Source organism: Cyrtonyx montezumae, unplaced genomic scaffold (assembly GCF_038088225.1).
Source record: "Cyrtonyx montezumae isolate F1298 unplaced genomic scaffold, pur_monq_1.0 scaffold_8, whole genome shotgun sequence".
NCBI lineage: Eukaryota > Metazoa > Chordata > Aves > Galliformes > Odontophoridae > Cyrtonyx > Cyrtonyx montezumae.
Window position 1 is genome coordinate 39,217,906 of NW_027072089.1, and position 27,201 is coordinate 39,245,106.

A 27,201-nucleotide genomic window follows, 5' to 3' on the forward strand; every position below is an offset into this window, starting at 1 on the left:
TGCTCCTCTCCTCTTTACCTTTCTACCTCTCTCTAGCCCTTACTTGGTAAGACTGAGGTAAAAAAAAGTTCGCTGTAGATAAGTGAATTTCCTTTCATCTACTGCAACCCAGTCAGACTACAGAGATTTGGAATCTTCTCAGAATTTTACCATGGTGGTAGAAGGGCCAAGATTTTATTAGCACTTCCACTATTGGACACAATTTCCCACGGAATCCCAACATAGCTCAAGAATCATCCTAGGGTGCCTTCAGTACAGAGAAATCGAGGGTGCATGCTTTCCTGAAATGCCAGGTAAACATCCAGAAGACTTTCCTGGTGGTACCATCTCATGGTGTCACAGTGCCAAATTAAAAATAGTAAATAAAAAAGTGCATTTTTCTCCTCAAGGCCCTAAGGAATATTATGTCAAAGATCTAACCTTTACAAATAGACTGTATATGTATAGTCCCTCTCTATATATATAGTCTAGTCTACCATGTACATGGTAGAACTAGTTTCACAACTCTGTGCTAGCACAATCATGTGCACGAGTGTCATATAGCTTACAGGGAGCACAAAATAATTCACAACAAGAAGTAATGGGAAGGAAAAGAAGCTACTTTTTGTTGTTGTTGTTGTTGTTTTTCCCTGCAAAAGGAAAGTATTTACTATTATGGTAAATAGCTGATTCTTTTCAAGAAGCCTCAAGTACCATTCTTGTTTGACTGCTGAACTGGTCAAAATACTGCCTCCTAATCCACTGAAACTGGGAGTATTAATTAGCTGGTATTTATATATCATTTCAAGGATGTACATAGTACGCACATGACTTCACAAATCAATCATATTTGTTCAAAAATTTTGGTGGAATAATTGCCGATTCTTACTGATGAATGATAAATGATCCATCTCTCCTTATTAGAGACTTCAGAACTTGGTTCACTGTTGACTAATGTATTTAAAATATGGCAGAAATGAAGTCTCTCAAAAAATGTGAAGTTTATTTGCATGTAGCTTACTATATTTCTTCTAGGAGACCATAATAAGTTAAAATGACCTAACAAAACATCAGGCTATTATGATATGGTGAAATGGATAATCCTACTTGATTGCCACACCTGTTATACTTATGTATAAGGAGTCTTTTGTTCCACGGTTTTTCAAATGTCAAGTAACTTATAAATGATAACCTGGATGTAAATAAATGTATGCTGGTTAAAAAACCTTATTTATTTAAAGAGTGAAATCATTACTTCAAGTATTTGATCAGCAACGTCTTTTCTCAGCAGCTAACCTAGAGTCTCTTCCAAATAGCTAACCTCAGACTATATCCATGATAACAACAAGCAAAATTTTTTCTTCGCCCATTTAAAACATTCACCATATAACATTAAACACCACAAAAAATGTTTTATTAATTACTATGCTAGTTTGAAGCAAGAAAGTAGCTGTAGACAAGAGTTGTATGGCAAGAGAAACTGAATTATAAGAATTTGTTATTTTTTTTTAGTATTCCTCAATATGTAAGTACCTGATTATTATATTTTGTCACTCTATCAGTAATGTCAATGATTGTTAACAGAATTAAGAGCTGGAAAGATGAAGAAACTGAAAAGATTTTAGAATTAATGTATGAGGAAGGGTTTAGCTTTATTTTGTTATACTAAAGGGAAATATTACTTAATCATCATACAGGGGTCACCTCACCATTCCTTCCCCTTCTCTCCTAACACAAGTATACAAAGATTAAAAATGTTCTTTTAATTAGAAGAGGGTTTCTTTCGTTATTCACAAAGAACGGCTTTTTACTTTCATTACATATGCTCAGCCATGCTCAGATTGCACCAATGTAAGAATAATATGGACAGATGTTTTTAAAGTGAGCCCATCCCAACAACCCACAGACATGAGTAAAGAAGGCGCAAACAACTTCTGAGCGAGTAGATGAGGTGGGAGGGAAAAAAGCAAGTCAAACCTTGGATCAATTCACCACAAAACAACTGCTAAACTGGGGTTTGATAGTCAACCTTTGATAAAGATAGCAAAACTGCAATGTCCGGTAGCCTTTTTGCCCCCCAGAACTGCAGTGTAATAGATGGTTGCTCTCATCTAGGTATGCTTGTTTAGAAATACAGTTTCTCCTCTCTCTCTCATTATCAGGTTAGAATAAGTGATTATCGGATAAATAAAATGTTACTCAATTACCACCTAACCTCATCCCCATCAGTTAATCCTGAGCACACATTTCAAACCACAATTAAAAGAAAAAAAAAAGCGTTAATCTCCTCCTCTTCTTTTCCCACATCTCCTTCCCCTACTCCCTTTTCCACTCTCTCCAGATTAACAAACACTATAATATTTCAGACTCAAGAATTAAAACATCCTCTATACAATTTCTATAGGGGATGACCAGGAGACGTTTGTCCCAAGTCCAGCTTCTTGAAGAGAGTATTCTGCTCTCACCTTTTGGAAAAGCCCAAGTGAATGTTACAACATTCCAGTTCTAGGAGAATCCTCAAAAAGTGTTCCAGCGTTGCTCAACACCCCTTGACTCTCCCTACTCCTCCAATACTAGTATTTCAGGTTCTTTTGATTTCTCAGCTCCTTTCAGAGAAGTGGCTCCTTAGTGCAACTCAGTTTACTTGTTCAGAAAAAAATAAACGTATTCAACTTGAATGAAAAGACTGCTTTAGATGTGAGACAGTTACAAAAAAATCTGAAGCAAATTCTAATCACAATATTACTGTATTCCACATGATCTATAAAAGTTATATGTTGTATGCCATGTGCAAAAATGATCTGTATGCAGTGCTGACTTATGTTCCCCACAATGTTTGGAATACCACACTACACGGGGTGCAGAAAGATAAGATCACTTATGCAAGCAAAATATGACCTTACAAGAGTGTAAATCCCTTATTTGCGTATGCAAGGAAAAAAGCTGTGAGCACCAGCACTATTTGTATGTGCAGTTATTTGTTTTACATGCCACATCAATTCTGCAAACAACTGTGACTATTTAGCAATATGTATCTCTTTCTGTATATGTATAATACTGAACTAGGGAGAGAGGGAGAGATAAGACTTTGAAGTTATGGATAAATATTATACTGACTGCAAGCTAATACAGAAATCTCAAGTTTGGGCTGTGAGAACATAAATCTATGGCTGACAAAGCACCAGAAAACTGATCCAAGAATCAGAACTGCAACAGGCTGTGCTGTTCTGAGAGAAAACATGGCTCTAGAAAGAATAAATGCACAGTGGATATATACACACATATAAGTACTACATATGACATGCTCATAGCCATTGGTGGGTTTTTTTTTAATCCCCTAGAGAAGTATATGTAAAACTTATCAAGCCTTCCTGTAGTAGGAATCTGAAGATGGTAAAGTCAAGTACTTGGAAGCCAACAGATGACAGTCAGTTTTCAGTATATCCTTAAATTCTGTGCTGTGGGAAACCTTGTATTAAGTTTCTTTTGAGTATTTTGCACCTGAACATTTGGTTATAGAGTATCTATTTGCATTAGCAAAGTCTGCAGTTTGAACACAGTCTGTTACCATTTGAATTAGGGGACATTTGAGGGACAGTATTGGGTAAGAGTGAAAAGTTGTCAGCCACGGCTCTGATAATTGTTATTCAAGCTTCTGCTTTATGTATTTTGGAAACATCATGTGATGCCCTTACAGAGGAAGCAGCACCAACATAATCTATGCTTTCATTTGGAGGATCGTTTGGGAAAAGCTTTACCTCAGCTGTCTCTGATCTTGAAATATTTTCTGCCTCAGGTGGCTTGAACCTCTTGAGCTAAAGGAGAAAAGTCTACCTCTTATCTCTCTGCCCCTTCTCCCTTTCCAATCTCAACTGTTTCCATGGTAGAGCCAGTTGTATCTGCTGCCAAAGAAAACAAGGCATATTCCTACCTTAAGGGCATTCCCCTTTGAACATCTAAAGTCTACAGTAAACAATAGAGTTGAAAGAGCTTTGTAAATAAAAGGTCACAAGATTTTTTTTATAGTGGAAAATATCAGACTACCTACACAAAGGGGTTGCTTTCGGCTCAAGAATTCTAAACTTGCCTGCAAATACACGTGGTTTTGAACTGAACTAGTCTTTGCTGAGATATTGCATGGTTCCAGTGATGTAACTCTACTTTATCCTCCCTCTAGCTATTCTATAATCACCTTAATTATCAGATCTTAAAAATAATAATTTTTTTTGTTGTTCTATGGGAAGGGAATGGACTTACATATGATTAAAAGCAAGCAAACTGCAGAGTGTTCTGAAATAGCAGCTCACAAACCAAGCAGTGCACAAAGCAGGGGAAAGGAGAAAGGGCATGCACTATGGGAGAGCCTCAGGGAGAGGAGCAGAGCATGTGATAAGCAATTGATGGAACGGCACTTAGTAAGCTTTAGCCAAAAGGACAAATGAGCACCACAGAGAGCCCTCAGCTACCAGGAGCCACCGAAGCCATTTAGAGGCCTCCATGGAGAACTGACAGGATGGGATTCAGCAACAGCATGAGCCACTTCTTCTATGGGCTCCTGTCCCCTGCTTGTATATACCTAAAAATCTCCCAGGGGGTCACATTCCCCGACCCTTGTCATTTTACTCCCTTATGGCATCCTTGCCTCTTGGACAAGCATGTTCGCCTTTCCTCTTCAGGCCTCTCAGGGGCCTGGCAGGAAGTATGTGATACCAAGTGAGAGTGCTGCTGTTCTGGATGAACAGAAATGTCCTAGTCCCTAGACCAGCACCAAAAGGAAAGCAACTCATGTGCCTAGTGAGAAAAAGCCTGGAAAAGCTCCTGTTGAGCAACCTCACTGCACTAACCCTCAACTGAACTAAAAAACCCTTCAGTTATACAAAGTAAGATGATTTTAGTGTGGGAAATTAACACAGTTAAAATCTGTGTTCCATATATTTTGCGTTCATTTCCATGTAGGTAAGCCTTCAGTAAAGATGTAAACTGATCTGCTGCATTTTGCTGTTCAGCATTGCTGGGCAGTGAAGGAAGTGAGCGAGGAGGTACAAGCTGAAGGCTCTGAATCATCAGCACAACTCATGTTGAAAATCAGAACCACTATCATTCCATAATAAAAATGGCTTCCTTTGGATTTATATTATTATTTTATCTTAAATTTCCTGCTCCTTTATTGGAGAGTTTAGCACGCAAGCCAGAAGAGCCGATGTCTTCAAGTGTAGCTGAACACTTGCTCATTAAAAGAATTACCACAACTTTCACATATCACCATCCTGTCAACTCCCATGGAAAGCTGCCCAACAAGACCATCATACTGCCTGCAGCTTCTCCAAAGATTTCAACACCTTTCTGCACATTCACCCTTGACCCAAAGTGCCCAGAACAGGAACATTCCCCCAGTCCTACCTTCCTTTCTTCTCCTTCCCCATTTAAGAAAGCCTCATCAGCCAATACTTTCTCCATGAGATGAAGAAAACCTGTGAGTTGGACTAAGTGCAAGAATAAGCTCATATCCGCTAGCAAATTTACTACTGAGAACAAAACATCAGAATTTTTAGATTTTTAAATATGGGGGCTTGAGAAAATAGGATTTGACTTGTGGAATAAGCTGGTAGTTAAAGGCCACTTTAATGGGGGGGAGGGGAAGAGTAGTTCAGATATTGTCAAAGCTGATGGTACAAAAAGACTGTTTCCATTTGGTAGCTTTCACTGCTCACAGCCAAAATGATTTACAGTCAGTTTACAGACACCATAACTCTCATTTTAGCAGAAACCATTAATTGAGATTAGTCTGGAACCTGAATACAGCTCTGTATTTCCAAATAGAAATAGAGAGGAAAAAAAATCTTATCAGTAAACAACACAGTATGGATAATAATTGAGGTTTTTTTTGTTTGTTTCCTCTACTGCCATACTGTAAATGTTGATTAACAGTGAAATCTCTAGAAACTTTCATCAGGTTAATGCCCCATCAATCCAGACATACGAGATGCGTAGCAGTTTGCCTACAATGCTCACATGCATTAGTGCTATAAATTTTAACAGATGAATGAAACAAATAGGAGGTGTTGGCATAAGCAACGGGACTTGTAAATAGTCTACAGAAATCAGTGTTCATTTATTCTGCTGCCTCTTATCTTTATTAATACTGTACGCAATACGGATTGCTTAACCACACCAACAAGATCTCCAATCCAGTATCTCGCTAAGGCTCCCATTTAATTTGTACATCCATATCCCAAAACAACTGCCATAATTTTATAAGCAGACAACATGATTATCTGTGATATATACTAACATGTAATATGTGTATATATATATATATGAAAAGAGAAAAGGAAAACACACATCAAGCTATTTTACAAAAAGGACAAGAGGTGAGAGTTTTCTGGCAATCATTCATCATAAGGAGCAAAGCACACATGAAAAGATTAGATAAAAATTAGTTGCTGTCAACCTAATACTGCTTGCTGACAGAAATTGTAGCTTTATCTCTCTCCTATCCTTGCCTCCCTTACCATGAGTCTTATTAGGACGTTACTGACAAAACACACAATAAAAAGAATATCCTCCCCTCAGCTGCCACCAGAAAAAGTAGGGAAAAACTCCAGCCAACATGTGATGACACTGCATACGTCATTTCTGTGTACCTAATGAAAACAGTTTATGAAGCATTCAGGAGAATAGTAAACATGAATAAAAAATGTTTTCTGTCATCACAACGAACAAATGTTTCCAACAGATGTATTGAATGAATGAATTTTGTTGGTTTGCATTAAGTGGAAGACTCTGAGTACATCAAAGCCCTACTTTGCCTGAGCAGGCAATTCTGGCCTCCGTAAGACTAGCAGACTTGCAAACTGGAATGAACTGAGCCTTGACCCACAGACATAAAGGTAATACTGATCCAGATCACAGAACACTCTGTAGGAAAACCTAGATACTGCTGATAGAAGAGGTTTCCCACCCTTACTTCGAGGTTTCAGCTGTAGGCTCTGAACACATGTAATTCATGAGCTGCACTTCCACAGCCTCACAAGGCTTTCAAGAGGTTGTCACATTCTTTTCAAGTGGATCATTAAGGGTGGCGTACCTAAATGGATGGGTGGAGGAAATTTATCTGAACGGGAGATTAGAAGTGATTCAATTTTGGGAGATAACCTTATTTTTTTTACTATAGCTCAACTATGCGAGTTGACATTGGCATCTGGAGCTACTCAGCCGTTTCACATACAGATACTGTTGTGCAGACAGGAAAGAATGGCATTATAAAGTTTCTCTTTGTGTACCACAAAGGTATACTCCTGATGATGATGGCTGATGTAATCAAAGTTTTCATGAGAAGGCTAGGCTGTTCAGGGAGATGAAAACTACTTACAATGCCCAGGTCTTGAAAGTTGATCACTAACAACTGGTGGGATAGTGATAAAGATAAAACGAATGGAAATTCTTGATGAGAACACTCCACAATGACCTCTAGCCCCTAGCCATCTACTCTGCAAAACACACTGCAAGTAGCAGCAAAGGACCTGTGAAGAGGAGGAATAGCAATTGTCTTTGAGAACAATCTACCTTATTTAGGAGAGGAAAACATGGGAGGGAAGCCAGTCCTTGAACTTGGAATTCCAAAGCTTTAACTGTTAAAGTGACTAAATTAGCTTTAAGAGAGCAACCTATTCATTCCACGCCTTTTACAGAAATGTAAAGCAAAGGGTAAATGATGTCCCTTACTTCTTTAGGTCTAGTCAACCTCTACTGTTGCCTAGACAAGCAAAGTTGTCAGAACTGCTTGGGAAACATGGATTGAGCAGGAAAGGAAAGTGTCACATTGACGCAAATACCAGAGCCCATGGTGCTTGTCATACTGGAGCTCTAAAAACAGCACTACTTGTGCCTTCCTCATTCTCTGTTTTTCAGTTGCTTTTGTTATTTATTTTTAAACACCCTTCTGACTAACTGTCTTTCAAAATAGCAGAAAGAAAAAAAAAGTAAAAAAAAAAAAAGTGCAAGAACTGGGGGAAACCAGAGAAGGAAAGCTGAGCCATCAAATCAAAGGCCAAACCCTTAGGTCCAATTCATCCTGATGCTGCCAGCTGCTTACATCATAGCAAAAAATCTAGCAGTCCAAACTGATGTATCCAAGACTTGTAGGAATATTGCTTATTCCCAATTCACCCTAAAAGCTAAACAGAAAGTACCTTCTGAAGCTGTGTAGCTGCAAAGGATTACTTAAAAAAGAATAGTTTTTAAACAAGCAATAAGCTATTTAAATATGTAAACCTTACAATTTGCTATGCTAAAAGTTTTAGCATAAAATCCCTTTGAATCCTGGAAGGTGAGTTCATTAAAAAGGTGCATGCTGTTCCAACATATATCCTATGTCAGCACAAACAGCCTTCCTGTAAACATGCAGCCATGAGGACCATGAGTAACAACTCTGTTTCCATCAGAAGCCCTTTATCCTGCGTAAGAGGTCTGCACGCTAATAGATGTCCCAGGCTAATGTTAACTAGCTACAGCTGGCTCGCGGCTATAAAAAGCATTAATGAAAACATAAATACTAACTTCTCTTCCCTCAGCCTGCACGTCAAGGCTGCGCAAAGGCATCACTTTCCAAGCGGTCTGTGTGAATGAACTGGCTGCTCTGAACCAGCTCGCTCTGGTTCCCCAAAGTTTGTTTACTGAACAGCGTGTGCAGAGACACTGAGCACAGGGCGAGGGGAGAGCTGCACCACGTGTCCGCCTGGCGCACCCTGCAACGCCTCCTGCTCTCCAGAGCCACGGGCTTTCGGTGAGGGCTCGAACAGAGGAAGGAAATGACTATTAACTGAGGAGCTGGCCTATGGACATAAAAATGTCAGTCTGAAGCCGAACACACTCCGACTCTTCCAACATAATCGCTTTGCTTTGCTGTGATGTTACTTTGCTGCGACGTTGCTATGCACTTTGTTATAATAAATAATGCATGCAGTGGCATACGCAGATCACAGAAAGGACGCTGCACACGTTAGAGCTCTAAGTGCTCCTCTAACTTCACCCAGGATTTATATACGTATTGTGCCAAATATAAAACTAAATTACAGAAAGAGAATCAACTGCATCAAATACATATACAGATGCTTGCAACTTCAGGGTTAGAAATTAGGACAGAAACATCAGGATACTGAAACGCTACTGTTTTCAGCCATTTTTTTTTGTTCAGACAAGCTGCATGCACATTCTCGGTTGTTCTCTGATTGCTGGATTGCCTATGTGCTACTTCAACATGGTTAATTTTGCCCTGAATATGGTGACTTTCTTCACTGTCAGCTCCTATACACTTCAGCATGTGATCCCAGACAGACAAATCCCTCAGGTCTACGCTGGGAGGCCAGGTACACTGCTCTAGGTACACTGCTCTTGCCGTTCCTTCCTGCTTAGCTAAGCACAATTCTTCTTTGTCCCACACTCGTCTGTTTCCAGGTCGATTTTGCACCTCAAAACACTGGATATGTATCTTACAAATTCAGTCTCCCCCATAAGTAAGAATCAAAGCTAGCTTTATTTGTTTTTAAGTTTTATATAAAATAAATCTGTTTCTACATGACACGACATCTTGGGTTCCTCACCCTAAAAGCTTAAAGACATGCAAAAGTACATATAAAAAAAATCTCATTTCCAAACATCACAATCCCTTGTTTTCACAAATCTCATGTCCAATGTGTAACTTCTTTACTTTCCCTGACTACACTACTCCAAATGCAACCATGCGGGTCACCCTCCAATCCCTAGCTTCCCACAGACTTAACAGGGATCCAACTCATGTTAGAACAGAATTCATTTGCCTGTGCAGGAGTTCCCTAAATCCAGCATACACACATGCTATCTGACATGGTGTAACCCTTTGTGAGTACTTTGAAATTTGGTTTGACTTCTTCCTCTTCTCCTCAGTGACTATAACCTGATTTCACAGAATCATAGAATCATAGAGGTTGGAAGGGACCTCAAGAGATCAATGACTCCAACCTCCCTGCCAAAGCAGGTTCCCTACACCAGGGGAGTCACTTGCTTAAAAACCTCGCTGCTGTTAATTAACCCTAGCAGAGTTTCTTCCCACTTACGCTCTTGAAATGAAAACAGGCTGAGAGCCACCAATCTTCTCAGCATTTGAAACATTTGCTTCAAATGCCAGTTTTCTCAGAATGAGAAAACAATTCTACAATTCTCCCTCAGACCCTGGCCCATATGGATGCCGAGTCTGATACACAAGAGGATCAAAGCACACACAGGTGAGCTCCTATCACAGCTATTCTTGATAACTACTAAAAAGCTCAGGTTGCAGCAAGAAGCTTTGACAGTGCTTAGCTCCCTCACAAAGCATTTAGAATTAAACAGAAATAAAAGAAACAAAATATATTTTTGCAAAGATTAGGCACAGGATGTTTTTGCTGACAAGCTCATTACCTATTTATGTTAACATGATCTGTTAATTTATAGCCCTATGCTGAAGGTGTGACATAGCTCCTCATTCCAATCAAATTAATCTCCTGGCACGTTTCTCCTCATGTCAAGCAGAGTTTACAAATTCTGGCATTTGTTCAGAGGCAGCAGAAAATGCATAAAGCCATCCATGCAGGACAAAGATAGAAGCACCTGTAACTGCTGTGACAAGACCATATTTGAGCTCAGTGATGGGAAAACTCAGTGCCTCAGAGAAATAATTCATAGTAGGAACTACGTAGGCTTAATAGGAATTAATGTGCAGAAAAAAGGTAGCTCACACAAAATGATTTCTGAACAACCTTATGACACTCTCACATTCCCCATATGAGAACTTCTACTCTGTGCATCACTTCCTTCTCCAGCTACCTACCTACCATGCACACTGCCTTGCCCAGGACTCTCACTGCATGATCCCAACTACTCTTCCCATACCTGTGTAAATGGGACTCCAGTTGTGGAAAGGACTGTCAACCTGCCAAGCCAGTACTTGAAAGTGACTGCCCTTGATCTAAAATAGTTGAGAAACCACTGAAAAAATGCTGAATAGTTTTACATTTTCATAATTATTTCCTTAAAGTCACCTTCCTAGGTATGGGAGAAGATAAGACAAGATCATGCAGTGACAGCACAAATTCCAAGTGCCAAACTGCAGCACAAATTCATGCAAAATAGAAAAGCTATACAGACTCTCACTGTATCTTCCACTGAAACTCTGCTCCTATTTGCTACCTGTATTTGTGCCCACATTAAACTTGGAAGGTAAATGACTTCATTGGCAAAGAACCAAGCATGGAAGCACAAAGCGTCTGCTGCTTCCACTTCCACCTTTGCCTCCTGTCCTATGCTGCAGATCCAAGAAAGGTTACAGGGATCAACCAATCTTCTCACTCTGTGGTTCAGGTGCCTATATGAAGTCAGCTTGCAGGTGCAGCTCTTGCACCTGAAGTTGCATGGATCAGTAAACGCCTCTGAATTGGAGTAACAGCTGTACAAAGTTATTTACAGTCAGCTGGTAACTGCCTGCTGGGTCAGATTAGCACCTCCAGAAGGGCAGAATCTGGAGCTGCTGCTGTCAAAGCCTCCTCAGCAACTGGAATACCACCCAAAGTAAGCACACCTGAATTGAGAAACCACTGATGCAGAGAAATAGTTTTTAAAATATAAATACAAAATCATGTTATCATGTGATAATGAAATACTGCAAGAATCAGCAGAAATTACCTTTGTAACTTCAAATCATTCTTGCTCTGTTTAATTTAAAATCTCTCTGAAATATATTTTGTATTCAGTTTTAGCCTTAAACATTTCTAAAGCATGTCATCCAGAGAAGTTAACACTGCAGCCAAATACATGCCTCAAACAAAAATACCTAAATTCAGTGAGTTACAAAATCTCTTGGAATAGGTATTACAAAGTATATAAATCAGGTGAATGATTTCCTTTTTTTTCTGCTTTAGGATGAAAATTACAAAAATAACTCCATCTCTCAACCCCATTCCAAACACCAAGTCCTTCCACTGTGAATTCATCCCAGGCTCACTCTCACTTGAGAAGTATGTTCTTCTTCAGACTCTGTGAAGCTCTAGAAAAGAGGGAGCTGAGACACTAACTGCAATAATTTTAAGCATTTCATCACAGTCTGTTCAGACCCCCACCTAGCATGACACCGATGACTTGCTCTGGCTGAGAAATGGAACAAGAATAGCAGGCATTGCAGCCAGTCACAACTTGAAATAGACTGGCACGTGAGATAACACTTAAACATTCCCAGCTCTTAGAAGTTACCTCCCAGTTTTAAGCTACAGTACCTACTGAAATAAATATAGATGGCCTACTCCAAAAAACGTTATCTTATATATTCTATAAAAGAAAGTGTACAAGAGTTTATGATACAGAAATACAGGCCTAAGACCACAGTGATATTCAGCCCCTTCAAAATCTGATTTTTCTTCATTACTAGAGTGTGTCCATTATTTTGAAACCACATCAGACAATGTATTCTCAGCTTTATACTCCCTGGGACAAGAGACTTCTTTCTTCCCAAGGGAGTAAGACTATGTTCAAGCCACCCTTCCGAGGAGTAATGATTTGTTACACCCAAATAAAAGCTTTTCTGAAGTTGATGACAAAGTTATTCTTAAGAATCTTCCCTTTCAGAAACATGCTATACTGATGTTTCCTTGTGTGCTTGCTGATCTATACTGGTACTCATGTTCGTTATGTGCCCAAATTGCACAGAAATTAAATGTTATATTTGGATGGTTTAGATTTCTCTCTTATCTGTTAGCTCAACATGTGTCCATCTAGGTATTTATAACATTTATCACTGCTCACGGTCCTTGACTTCTGCTGTACCATGGTAGCAGGAAAACAAACTCCAGAGACACAATCTGGCTTTTATAAAAGTCTTGGAGAGCTCCAGCATGACTTTAACACTTCCTCCCAGTCAGGACTGAAGTCATGTATTCAGTGAAAGGTAGGGGTGTAAAATACACACGGGCATTTTCTGCTCTCAGTTCTGCTAACCACATAACTTTCAGAGATAGAAAAATTCAAGGGGGGAAGAAAGGTCAAAAACAAGGGAAAGATTCCATACCTTCTATGTAGAACATTTTAGAAGAATTCTTGACAAATAACAGGTGCTAGAAAATTACTAGTCCTGGTTTAAACCAGGCAATGTACAACAGCACACTGCCTGATTGTGGCTCTAGGGCAGAAAATTACCTTTCCAATTGTTCACTTTCTACTCCCTAAGCTGGTATCCATTATGGGAAAATTTAAGAAAGACCACACTGCTCTTCCTGAATTCCCTGCTTACAAAAATAGTTGGTTAGGTGAATACAGCCATAAAGTAGAGAGCAGAGGGAAACGAGGCGTTAAGATGCAATAAAACCTCCCCAGATTTCTGAAGTCCTGTATGCAATCAGATGTGGGTGGAGTGAAAAGGAACAGTTACACAATAAGTGGCAGTGAATATATAACTCTACATAATGATACTTCCACGCTATTTATCTTTTTCTTTATTATGTTTCTCTATCATGGGGAATACATCAGTAAGCAGAGCTACTCTTCCTTCTTGACCAACAGAAGCCTCTTCAAAAGGTAGGGAGGGAGTTTGTCTTCCGTGAACATATGGGCACTTCACTGCTTAGCTTTACTGATCGCTTAATTGTAGAGAAGCGAGAAGCTAGAAACCAGTGTGTCCTTTTTGTTAGACGCACACAGCACTGGTCATCTGGCAGCTGATTTGTGATTCTGACCGTTCATTTCCCAAAGAGACTGAACCTGTGCCATGCTTGAGACCTACACTTGGCTACTGTCTTCTTAAGACACTTCTGCATCAGCAACTTCACCACTGCTCTGACATATTTTAGATCAATGGCAAATTATTTAGTGATCGATTCCCAGTGCAGAGCTGAAAAACAGTGGTACATGCTGGGAGGAGGGGGGGGGCGGGGGGATGGAAGTTTTGCAGAGTATATCAGATAACAGTGCTCTCAACTTGCCCTTGGACAGAATAAGATTATGTAAATATTTAGCACTGAAAAATAAACGGTAATGTCAAATTAACAAATTCTTGTACTACACTGGCACTGGAAGAAACCCAAGTTTCATCTATCCATCTGTAGCACCAAAAGCAGGGAAAACAGACTTCCAGGGCAATCTGGGCAAATGCAGAGGGAATCCACAGTGTTAAATATACAATACAGTTTAATGTCCCAGCTAGATAACATGATAACAAAGTTGTTTTTCCAAGTCTTTTGTCTTTACTCTTCATTTTGGTAGCTCCAGTTTGAGAATTACGAAAGAGCAGAGTGGAAGAAAGAAGGAATATCCAAGTAGTCTTAACTGTGCTTTAAAAACAAACCAATCAAACAAACAAGAACTTCAAAGCAAAAACAGGTTCCTAGACCTTGAACCACAGCTGTTATGAGAACTATTACAAGCCTGTCAAGTAGCAATTAGACTACTTTGCAAGAATATTAAAAGCATGGTATCTTCACTTCTGAGAATGATCTGAAAAGGGGAAATGAGAGAATTTCTAGCTCATCGAGTACTCTCTACTGCACTTCAGTTACCTATTTCCTGTTTACTTCCCACTTGAAAAATCACATCCCAGAAACATAATGTAATTTAAAAAAAACCCTTGCATTTATGACCATTCCATTTAAAATGTTTTGTTGAAAAAAAACCAGAAAAAAAAAACAAATGGAATGCTGTAAACAGATTTAAGTCAGCCACAAAAAACACTCTGACAGATGTTAGCATCTGTGAACATGGATCTTTCATGACGGTCCTTTCCAATCTGGGCTCTTTTCAAATAAGATTTCCACTTTTTTTACCCTCCCCAGTTTTTCTTTTTTCCTTTTTTTTTTCTTTTTTTCTTTTTTTTTCCTTAAGTATGTCTTATGAAATTCAAGGTAAATTTTCCATGCCAGAAGGGTTACTTTTTAGTATACTATTGGTCTACCTAGTTGAAATGCTAGTTGTAGCACTTGACAGTCAACATTTAGTTGAGACAGGTTAACACGTTGCCTACATTCATGTTAAGATAAAGAGCAAAGATTATTAGACCAAGAAAGAGAGGAAAGAGGAAATTCAACTTTGAAATGAATTAGTTATACAGGATTAGCCTTTGCCAGTAAAGCTGTTTTAAGCAGAATCACATAGGAATAGACTACACAGAAACTTGCAACACCTTGCTAGAGTGTAATGAGTCCCAGCAACAGACTGCAGTATTTCCATTCAGAAAGAGAAATGTTACTTTCTCCACACTCCCACTTCTTTGAGCCACTCTAACAAATGCTTGGCTCTTCTGCATATTTTGGTCCCCAAGGGTCCTGCTTGCACAGTAGCTGGTCTTTCAGCTTCAGCATTGAAAACAAAGTAAGTGTAAAACTGAAAGAACTATTGCTGGGTAGTGGATAGAGGCTGATCACATTATTTTTTTAATGGAAATGTACTGTCTCCCTTTTGTTCTTGGAATATAGTCATGGTAGGCTTGAGAGCTAGCTTTCAGGTGGGAAGTAGGTCAAAATATATGCCAGCAGAAGCAAATGGAACATTTCTTTACTCACCCGCAAAGATTTTAAACTCTGAATTCACAGCTATAGCCAGCATTGTTTTATTTTAGAAGTGCTTAGCTTTTCTTTCTTAGTAGACAACACCCTTCTCTGCCCTGCTTCCTAACCCGTCTTGTGAATGCTCTGGGCAGTTTAATCCCTTAACAGTCCTAAAAATGTATCTATTTTAGTTTCACCAGCTATCACACAATGATCCCTGTCCTTTAAGGAACAGAACTGACCATCTCTATTTTTTACTGAACTCATGTGGCCCACTCAAAACAAACAGATACTGGCTAAGAGTAAAATCCAAATTATACACTGCTTTATCCTAGGAACGCAAAGTACAAGGCCGACAGAATGAGTCAGACACCTCAAAGCCAGAAAACTCCTCAGGTTGACAGGATACTCTCTGGGATTCATGTATTCATAGTCAGGCCTTTTTCAGAAAGTCAAAATAATCAGTTTTATGTGTTGTACTACGCAACAAAAATGTGTTTACGTGTTGTATTATTTGTAAACTTATCTTTCTCATCAGAAGGGGAAAAGGCAGGGAAAGTATGTCAGGAATGCTGGAAAGGGGCAGACAGTCACAGCGAGTCATACTTTCTTTCCTCCCAACCCCTCCCCACCCCCCCCCCCCCCGCACACACACACATACTCCCCGGAACTCCTTAAGTATGAAAAACCCATTTGCAAGAACAGCTAATTACAAGGGGGAAAGGTAAATGATTCGATAATAATGCAGGGAATGTGAGAACAATTTAAGTATGACAGAAAGCAGAGAACTTTTCAAGCTCTGGTTTCTGAGCATCCTAAGAAAATGCTGAGATACTTCAATGCAATACATTTATAGTCTTACTGAAGTATTTAAAGTCAGACTTAAAGGCTTAACCATTTGCCTATCAGTAAAAGGATATATTCTATGTATTTATCTCTAGAAACAACAAAAACTAGATCCCTATAGGCAGTACCTTAATTTCTGCTTTATCCACTTGAGTTTTAAGCAATTCAATAAAACAGTTTGAACACTGAAAATATATATTTCTCTCATAACTTGCCAGACTCTTTCTAGAAATTGGATGCTTTGAACAAAATGCATCACTTTCCCTGTCCGACATTTCATTTCATGCCTCTGTTTATCTGTTTCTCATGCTCCCTGTGGCAGTAGCACCTACGTTATACTGTGTGCTACAAGAGAATGTATACAACAGCCTACAACAATACAAATCAAGTAAAAACTCATCTGCCTTGGTATCTAATTACAAAACTTTTTACAGAACAGTGAATTATCTTACAAATGTTGCTTTTAGGGCAGTTCTACTTTAGAAAACGTTAAAAAAAGAATAAAAGGTTTTCTTTACAAAAGTATGGTCCATTAATTTGTTCAAAGGGCTGTCAGAGGGCACTGAATCCTTTTACTCACTATCAGGTGACAGACAGACATTTTGATAGAGGAGAAATGTCTTATGTGGATGCTTATCATCCAGGAAAACGGCAGCTGATAAAGAAGCATGAGGTGTTTTTCATTCTTCAATCTTTAAAAGAAGTGTTCATTCTCACCCTTTCAAAGGGAAAGGGGATTGATTTTTCTCTTCAGAGCACATGGATCCAAAACACAATTCTAATTGCTGCAAATGACAGCCAACAAGCTCTTTTTTGAACAAGAACATAGACAAAATTTGAGGAATTTCCAAAAGGCCACTTCAACAACTGTACATGGGAATACCTAGCTGCAACACATTCTCAGAAGCAAAGACTCCTGTTTTTTGTATTGTTGTTTTTTGTTTGTTTGTTTGTTTAAAATTTCTATGCCAAGTTTGGCATAAGAAGTGCAATCTGAGATTTGTGCTGCTTCGCCCCATTCCTGTGAAGGGTGCTGACTCAGCCAGGTGAACTATCAGGAACTATGTGACTGAGTGTTAAGTGCATTTTTGGTCAGAAGATGAAAAGTAATAATGAAGAGCCATCAATTGTCCTCTGCTGGAATTGGTGGCATTAAAAACCAACTTGAATAATAGACTGTCACCTGGCCTGACTTTTGACCAAATGTAGTCCTTGGAAGAAAACCTACACAGAGGAATATTGTCCTCGAAATCAAAGATTGACTTGAAGTTGATGAACACCTCTGCCTATCACTTTTCTTTTTTAATACATACAATAGCAATAATTAAATTATAGAGCAATGATTTAACACAACAAAGTGTGCAAATTACATTTTTAAAATAATGCAAGTTAAGCTCAATATGATCTTTATAAAATATTAGAGGCAAGGCTGTTGACAATTACTTTTCTGAAAGTGATGACTGAATATGCCTCTTAGGAAAGAGCAATCTTCCTAAATTCCTCCAAGAGAAATATTACTGACCAATGAGTGCAACAATTACCCAGTAGTTTACAAGGTAGCCAGAATTAGGAGAATTACAGTACTCCAGAAACAGAAGGAGGACCTGTGAACATGGTACAACCATCAGCAGAGTGGCTTAGAGGAACTGAAATTCTTCCAACCTTTGAAGAATTTCTTCAAAGCCTATTGCAAACTGCATTTGGTGAGTTTTCATTGGGATATTTCAAAATAATTGCAGTAAGAAAGACCTCCTAATGCCCTGAAAGACTGTACTTATAAGCTTAATAAAAGCTTTGCCACTGTAACTTATTTTAATAAAGTTTCCCAGTTAAAATAAAGCTTATAAAATGTTAACCCATCAAGAACCAAAAGTTAGCACAAACTCTGGAGGAACAAAATGCAATAATAGATTCAGCAATCTTAGATCCAGAGTTGCTGAGGAAGACTTGGAAAACAGTCTTTGGTCTCAAACCTTGAGGATTCTAAACTGAAGATCTGTCTGGTCAAAAGGGAAAACTGTCTGATCTATCTTTTCTACTGACAAAGACAAGGTCCCATTCTTGATTCCCTACACTGAAAGCAGAGCAGTGTCGAGATGCAAAGATTAAAACAGAAGAAGCTAAGAACACTACTCTGAAGCTGTACACTCTACAGCTTTGCATATAAGATTTCTGATCGCTGTTAATGTTGACACCAGATCACTTTTTACTACAGAGCAGATGAACTGTCATGACCTCCAGACTTCCAGAAGTCAGCAGTTTTTTTCCAGTGGCTTCAAAATGGCAGTTTGCATGTGTGTACCTGTGTTTTCTCTAGCAGCGTCTGACCAAAGTACCCATTTTAGAAAAGCCTCTTGCTTCTCCATTTCTCCCCATATTTCTCTTTTATTTGAAGAGACCACTCTATGAACACAATTTACAGTAGAGCTTACTGGAGACTGAAAGAGGTAAACAAGAAGTGGTTGATATAATAGTTATTCTGTGAAACTCAAGAAACAGTATAGGATGTCCATGACTATCAATGGTTCCCCTTAATACATTTTCAAGCTTCTTGTTAGTCGCTGATGCAACTACGGACAGATCCCTCTCTTGCAGGGGCTGCATTACTTTTATTTCACACTATATTCATTAGAAGACTACTGAAAATCCTGCACTGTGTTGAACGTACTTATTTCCTGGAACCTGAAGGCTAAGAACAACAATTCCAAACTGGCATCTCTTTGGCTTCTCATACATAACAGGCACGCTAGGATAACACCCATGCATCTCATAACTTACCTAACATTTTGTGGATCTGAATTTATGATGGGTGTTGCACAGATAGGCTTGTTTCCTTGAATGTGGCTTCTGAAACCTTCTCTTGCAGGCAAATAGTACACCCTTTGGATAACGACTCGTACCTGTACTTCTCTCCATCCCACTGCTCCTTGGCCTTCCACCATTTCAAGCAGAGAATCATTAACAGCACTCAGTGCTAAGGGATGCTTTTTAGGATCACAGTTGTTATGGATTTGTGGTGCACAAGCAACCTGGAGAAGGAAATCCATTAATAGAAACATTTAATGGGATGGTGAAACTATGGAGTGCTGAAAAGCACAAGAAGAAAAATCTCTGCAAGAAGTAATATTAGCTTCAAAATATTTACTGCATGTAAACTGACTTACATACTATTGACCCATGTTTATTGTGGATTTTTAATAAACAGCTAAAGAGAGTTAAGCACATAGCACTCTCCTGTATTGATAGCTGCTCTGGAATGCACTACGTCAATCCATGAGAAATTAGGGACGAAAAGAGAACTTATACTACTATTTATGATTCTTCCTCTTGAACATTTTCTTACTTTTCCAATGTTCTGTTTCTCCCTTTTCTAAAAAGGGGGTAACATCTATCTTGAATGCTACAGACTTTCACACTTTGTAAAATGAACAAGTGTCTAGAAAGTTCAATGTAAAATGTTCCAGTGTAAAAACTAGATGATGAGAAGAATAAAAACTTAACCTAAAATTACAAACCTTAGTCTGCTCTTCAGCTACTTACTAGATGTATTTTATAAATACAGTTCTCCAATCTTCCAAAATACATATTATGAACAAAATTATGTTATATTTTACCTCAGTTTAAATGAGTAGTTGCATTAACTTTCATTCTAAAATAAATCTTTCTCTTTTAGTAAAAAATTGATTGCAAGTATAAACTAAAATTCTGTGTATAGTCTCCTTTTCAAAGTGACTTTTCTTTTAAAGCTGGATGCAATGTAAAGTTTTTAAAGTTTTATAAATCTTAACATAAGTATTATCTATCAGTTAAGAAGCAGAAATATAATAAGGAAATGATGGCATGATGATATGCTTGTCTGAAAGTAGTTGCAATGAATCATGTCTAATGAGTTTTAAGTGAAATGGTTTTGCTAGGAAGTATCAGGGAAAGAATTAAATTGTTCTGATTTTCACATATCACAGTAGAAGCTCTCCACAGGATAGAGTTGTAGCAAGAAATTAAATTAGTATTTGATTCATGCAACTGCTTCATTCTAACGCCTATATATGGAATTACATGTATACGTGTAAGGCAAATACAAAACATTGACACTCAGTGTTGTTCTTTAGATTCTTGGGCCCAAAATTCTCAAATGTTAACAATGATTCGTGGGTGGACAATACAAAAACTTTAAACAAATCTTTAAGATAAAGTGATGGTACAAACTATCAGAAAGCCAAATTCCTTAAAATATCTCAGCTTGTACAACAGCTAGGCATATGAAGAGTCAGCAGTTATTTTGATATAAACAAAGTTACAACAGGAAAGAAAACAAATCGTAAACATGCTGGAAAGGAGGCTAGTGTTCCCAATTTTGAATTAAATATAGGACAAGACTGACTAGAAAATGAGCTCAATAGGAATGGAAAAGGGAATATTTATTAAAAATAACATCTTAGCTGATATTATCTTAGCAGTTACCAGGAAACTGATTTTACTTCCAATAAAGTTTGGCTCTCAGCTGTATAGAATGAAAGAAAAATCCATGAAAAAACAAACTACAATTACTATTCAGCACAGTAGTGAGACTTCGATTCTGTGATTCAGCAAAATAACCTCTCATCCAACCTTTAGATGGGCCGGAAGCCTCTGCTAAGAAAACATTATTAAAAAAACCCATCAGATATTATTCAGCCTTAGTTAAATGAAAGTAGAAACTGAACAGGTTGGTAATTTTTGTTTTTGTTACGATTTCCAAACATCTGCTCACCAACTTCATACAAAATGCTAAAGTGAGAACCAAATGAATGAGCCTTACCTGATTACCTGGAGATTCCTGGGGTTGCTTATTGTCAAGGTCATCCAGTTTGAACGTCTGTGCCAAAGATATAATATTCTTTCTAATAAGCATCTTTGAAGGACCCTGTGTCTTGCCTGTTTCTACGCCTTCACTGAATGGTGCTTTCTGACTGAAATATGTATTCATGATGACAGGAATATCTGCATTCTTGAGAAGCAGTTTTTGCCTGGAAAAAAAACCACAATATAATTGGCATCAAATCCATTACAAGTTGAACTGCAGATAAACACTATTTTAAGTTATGTTGTCTATTTCTCCCCACTTTGTTCTAAAGTTACCACTGAAGAACACAGAGGTATGTTATCCAACAGTGCGAATAAGTCACCTCATACATACATCCAGCTTGATCAGCCCTAGGAACTCAGGTACATCCATGTGTATCTACAGACAATGTTCAGTTGGGAGCTGACAGGCCCCATGAACCTCATCTGACTTCACTCAAACACTACTTGGTACCTCAGAACTGTCATAGCAGAAGAGTACCAAGGACCCCTCCAAACAGCTTCTGTGGTACACGCTCAGGAGGAAGATAATTCATTCAGTTCAGTATGAATTCAGACTGCTGGTTTTGCTGAACTCAGTCTGGCCTTTCACAGCAAGACATCCCTCTGCTCAGTAGTTCCCATGAATCCATTCTCACCATGGCCACTGCAGAGCTGTTCCCAATTCTAGTCATTATTTCTCAAAGAAAATATTACATTTTTCCTAAGATAGGCTGCATGTGATTTTGCCTCTTTATTTACTTCTTGTATGTCTGCTGATGTCATTAACTTGCTCTCCAAGGCACAGTTTTCTTTGCTAGTGCCAATCTAAATTACCAAATAGCTTCACATGCAGCAATTTCTTGCCTCACAAATTAAGGCAATGGTTGCAGAATCTCTATACACAACAGTAACTTAATGCCTAAGCAGGTCTCAATGTTGATGCTGGTCCACATGCTAGTATCAGAATCATGTATGTTGAAATACGCATTTTTTCCTCACAGGTTACAAATCTACTGAAGTTACCTTTACAAAAAACATCAGTAATCTCATTTTCTAAAGACCATCAAAAGAGAAACAAAATTCATTTAGTGATTTTATTGCAGGCTGTGTTTTTCTATTAGATTTGTATTGTTTGGGAGTAAAGCAAGGCATCCTTGGCAGCAAAGTCCTGCTGACCTGAGTTCAGAAGTTACCTCAGGACTCCAGTCTCTAGGCTCCTGTATTAGGGAGGTGAAGTGAACTCTAACATCTATGACATTAGTTATCAAAATGCAACCAAACTAAGCTAAGAAAAAGTAAGATGCCATAAAAAATACTCAATTCTGATCGCAATGTGGTCTGTTTTATAGCACAGCCCTCCACAGAGCAGATAGGTACAAGGAAATCAAGTCAACAGAACAGGAAAAGTAGCAGTAGATTGTTAAGTATAATCCTCGGTTTTATTTATAATTTGGACAAAAATGAAACAAGATGATAATTTTCATCTTTAAAAAAAAAAGTATATTAAAAGAGGCTTGCAACTTAAGTACAAATAATATACAGAAATTACAAAAAACATGTATTGCCTTTATTTATGAACAGTCACAGAAGTTATGATTTGAAACAGAAAATTCATGAAAAGATATGGAATAAAATTGAGCACTGGATCCCACTGCAATGCCTTACTACCATTTGGGAACTTCTAAGTAGGTCTTAGTTCATCCTTAATGGCCATTCAGTCCCTTGACTCCAAGTGAATTTATCAACATGGGTCTCAGTTCAGACAAGTATGACAGTATCTCACACAGCTGCCAAATTCATATTGGATGATAATTACAAGATTAAAGCTGAGGAATTAGCTCAGTCAGCAAACCAAGACATCTCTGAATCTTACCATATTTCTGTGTCTCAGCTGACATTACTCCCTTCTTTCTGAACAACGAAAACCGATATAAAATTTGTTACAGAACTCTGATCAGTTTTGGCTGCCTTTACATGCAGATATGGAATGAAAGTTTTAGCACCCACTTTCTTGAGATGTCTGCACTCAGACCCAAAGTAAACAGGAAATCTCACTGAACACGAGTCTGTTACGTCACTAATGCCAAAAGAATGTTTGTTTGATCTAAATAATCAAATTCTCTCTAAAAAAGTTACTGACGTTAGTAGCAAATCATTCATAGGAACTCTGAGGTTTACGGTGTTACTTTTATCTTCCAGTTACAGACACATGATGAGGTTATATATATATATCCATATATTTTTAAAGGCAGGTACATTTTTACTGGTACTCAAATTACGTGTAACCACAGTTTCACTATGCCTTTGCATCTGATGCTGCTATTCCTTCTACAACTATTAAGATATTCCTGTGTTCCGCTTTCATCATATCTTCACATGGACAATACCAAAAGCTAATGGCCAGTGAGCATTTCCAACAAAAAAAAGAAAAAAAAAAGAAAAAAAATTACAAAGGCTCTCAATTTCTTTCTTGTAATACTCTTCATGAAATATTAGTTCACTAAAACTGGCTCCTTTAATGGATCAATTCTTTTAAACTTGGGTACTTATCCACTGACTTACCTAATTCTTAGCTAGGTCAGGAGAACTATCACAGACTATTTTTCCTATTTTTTCCTATTTTTCAATGAGAAGATTTCTCCAAAGAGGAAAGGAGAAGAATCAGCATAAAACAGAAAGTATAATCAACTGAAATTAAAGAAAGGAGTTTGTATTAAGCTCACAATTCTGTATGCAGGCGGATGGTTAAATTGAATGGCTTTTTATGTGTGTATATATATATATATATATAAAACCTTCCCAAAGAATGGCAGCTCAGGTGCATCATTTTTAATGTGCCTAAGCCAAATGAACACATTTCAAGTTCTGGAAACAAACCAGTAAAATACTTCTAAGATAACCTGCTTTATAGAAACTGTGATAAGATGCAAGAAACCATGAACACATGAATAAAGCAAAGATGCTTTAAAAAATCATTACAATATACATCAATTTAAATATTGTGAAATGAACAGAAGTTTCTCTCCTTTATGTTTTTCACTGTGGAAATAAATTTTATAAGAAATATTATAAGAGAGAAAATAAACGAGACAAGCATCCCACGGTAAACATGAAGGAATGCTGAAGGTTGTGTGGAATGCTTAATGGAATATCCCTCCACTAAATAAGGCAGCTTGGTATCAGAGATACTGATCTCGAGATTTTCCTGACCATGAAATGGCTGAGTCCCTAGCCCCTGAGACAGGTACTGCCACCTTCAGCCCCTGGATGTTAGAAAAAAATCACTTCCACAAACTGTAACTGTGGTCCTGAGCTTCACGTGTTGCCCCTGTGCCTGCAACCCCATGACTGATCTCCCCAACCTTCTGTATCAGTCCCATCTGAAGATTCTGTGCAGCCAGAGAGTTCAGCTTCCACTCTGGGGGACTCAGGCATGTGCTGAGAAAATCATCTTGGTTACCTGTTGTATTTAAAGGAGGAAAAAGAACACAAACATACAGAGATTTGAGGATGACTTTAAGAGTTTCCTAGTTCACTCTGTAGAACGCTCCTCACAGATAAAGTGTTAAACGAGCATTTAAAGCCTTCTGTAATCTCAGCTTTCTTCTATCTGCTTCCCTGTAGAAGTTTATTTTCAAAGAACGTAAAAGACACATCTCATTACTCAAATTAAACAGAAACAATGGAAAGAAAATGAACTTCACTACATGCTTAAAAAACCTTTTCCTGCACTCCCTGCTTTTCTTCTGGCTCAGCAATGTGTATTTGAGGGTTGGATTAGTTGTCCACTTCCTTAATAACTGCCTTTAGAGGAAAGGTTATTTGTAATGACCTGAAGTAGAGACTGTGAACTTTTTATGCTAGAGGACATTTTTTTCCCGGTATGCAGACAATCAACAATTGCTGTAACTAGTCACATGCTAAAACAACATGAGGCAATGATGTGTTTTTTTTTTTTCTCCCTCTCGCTGCAGCTTCTCTCTCTAAGGATGGAGCTTGTTTTTTCTCTTCCCCCCTCCAGTGATGAAACACAGGAGCAGATACGCTTGCCTACTGCTCTGCTAACCATGGTCGATCATGATTTCAGATACGAAAGACTGCAGCAGCTTATGCAAGGAACAGCATAAAGCCTCATCGTGAGGCAGGGCCCTGATCCCGCCATCAAGCGGTCAGAAGGCTTGCAGTGTGGTTTGCCGTGCGCAGCCCACTGTGCTTGCTTTCCATCCACGCTCTCAGGCAGGCAAGAAGTTCTGAATCTATGGCAGCAGTTAACTAACAAACCACAAACTTCCGCTCAGTTGTGCTGACATCAAACAACGATGATGGTTCATGAACTTCAGATGACTTTGGATCACTTTAAATTAAGAGAATTTCTTCTTTGCTCCTTCTGGGTATTTTATTGGGCTTCCCCCCCCTCCTTTTCTTTTACAAAGCCCAAAATGCCTGAAGCATTTTTTTTTTTTTGAAGAGTACTGTATGCGCTAAATACTCTTCACATTTAAGTGACCTACAACGTGCACTGTAATTATAAAGCAGACTAATTTCTAGACTCGGGACAATGGTTTAGTGAGTAAAAAAGATTTAACCTCAATCAAGAAGAACAGTAGTCACATGAGCAGGCTAAAAGCATGTCAGAACTCACGATGGTATCCAGAAGCATGAAGGGCCTTTCCCTATATGTGTACCATTCAAAGTCCATCCCCAATTTCCTAGAAATCATTTACTTTGTCCAGTATGCTATATAAGAAGCTGCTCGTGTTGCCTCTCATCAAGAGTTGAGTGCCATATGCAATGTTTAATCTGTGAGATATTGTAACATGTCCAAGAAGTGTGATTCTATGAAATAATTAACAATTATTTTTTTAAAAGTCCCAAGTCCAAACTAATCTCTGTCCAGCTACCACAATAACTATCTTCCCAATGCTCAGTTCAAATCAAAACGCCATTTGGAACAGATGAACCTCATGCCAGGCCTAGAGATCTCCGAAATACAGAAGAAGTTGCTTAGTAAAAACCTCAACATGACCAACATCCACAGACATCTGTTCACCCAGCACTGAGTAATACCACCACTCACATGTGAGTCTCCATCAGCCTCATTTACCATCAGTTGAACAATCTGTACAAAAACTGTTTGCAAGTTCACGCTTCCATAAGCAAACTTTCTTTCCCTCCCCCAATCTCAAAGGCGGGAGAACAGAAACAATCTTCTTTGAAATTACCTTATTCAAAGCAAGTTATTGCGGGACACAGTTCTTAAGACTGACTACATGCTTTTTTTCCATGAGGAAAGAGTGTTAACCATCTACAGCCAGAGTCGCATATCCCAAATACACAATTCTCAGCCTTGTCAGGTGTTCAAGGAAATGCAGCTTCAGCACCTCAGAAGAGCAGATATGAAGGAGAAGCTAATCAACCTGTCCCTAAACTGCCTACTTTTAGAAAATGATGCATTTGTTAGTAGCTAGGACATCTGTTCCATTTCCTTATTGGGAATGTATATTATTAGAGGCTTCATTCCATCAGTACAACACCAAGATTACATAGCAAATCAATGTATATATTTAATTACATCCCAATTTGCTATCATTTGTCACTCAAAGTGAAATACAAGCAGTGAGGAAAAAGAAAATCCACTGCACTGTATGTTCCTTCTTCAAAAGAACGCTGTATTTTCCAGTAAAATTATTTGTAAACCTCAGAAATCACTCTGTTAAGAAATTACAGTACACAAAGCCAACATTTTTATCAGTATATCATTTCACTAATTTTTTAATTAATTATATATAAACTAACCACTGGCTCGCCATAGTACTTCCTTTTGAAATGTGACACCCTGCAATGTGAAAAAGTTGGATGGAAATTTTTGCATTTAAGAGAGCTTGTGGTTCGCATTACGCTCCTCCCTCAGTCAGTGCTCTCACCTCTGCAGGGATGTGAGTGAGTGCCTCCTGAGGAGGACGTGCAGGTCTTCTGGTGCAGGAAAGCACAGATGAAGAGCAAAGCAAATCCC

At 38.4% G+C, this 27,201-nt stretch overlaps 1 protein-coding gene across 2 annotated transcripts in view; it reads right to left on the reverse strand.

The window, feature by feature from the left end:
* Positions 1-27,201, reverse strand: part of SPIDR (scaffold protein involved in DNA repair) — a 193,030-nt gene that overhangs the window by 45,217 nt on the left and 120,612 nt on the right. For both annotated transcript variants that reach the window (XM_065751936.1, XM_065751938.1), the window contains exons 9-10: positions 21,163-21,370; positions 19,143-19,393 (exon numbers count right to left, since the gene is read on the reverse strand). In XM_065751936.1, coding sequence (XP_065608008.1) covers positions 19,143-19,393; positions 21,163-21,370 — 459 coding nt within the window. The remainder of the gene's footprint in view (positions 1-19,142; positions 19,394-21,162; positions 21,371-27,201) is intronic.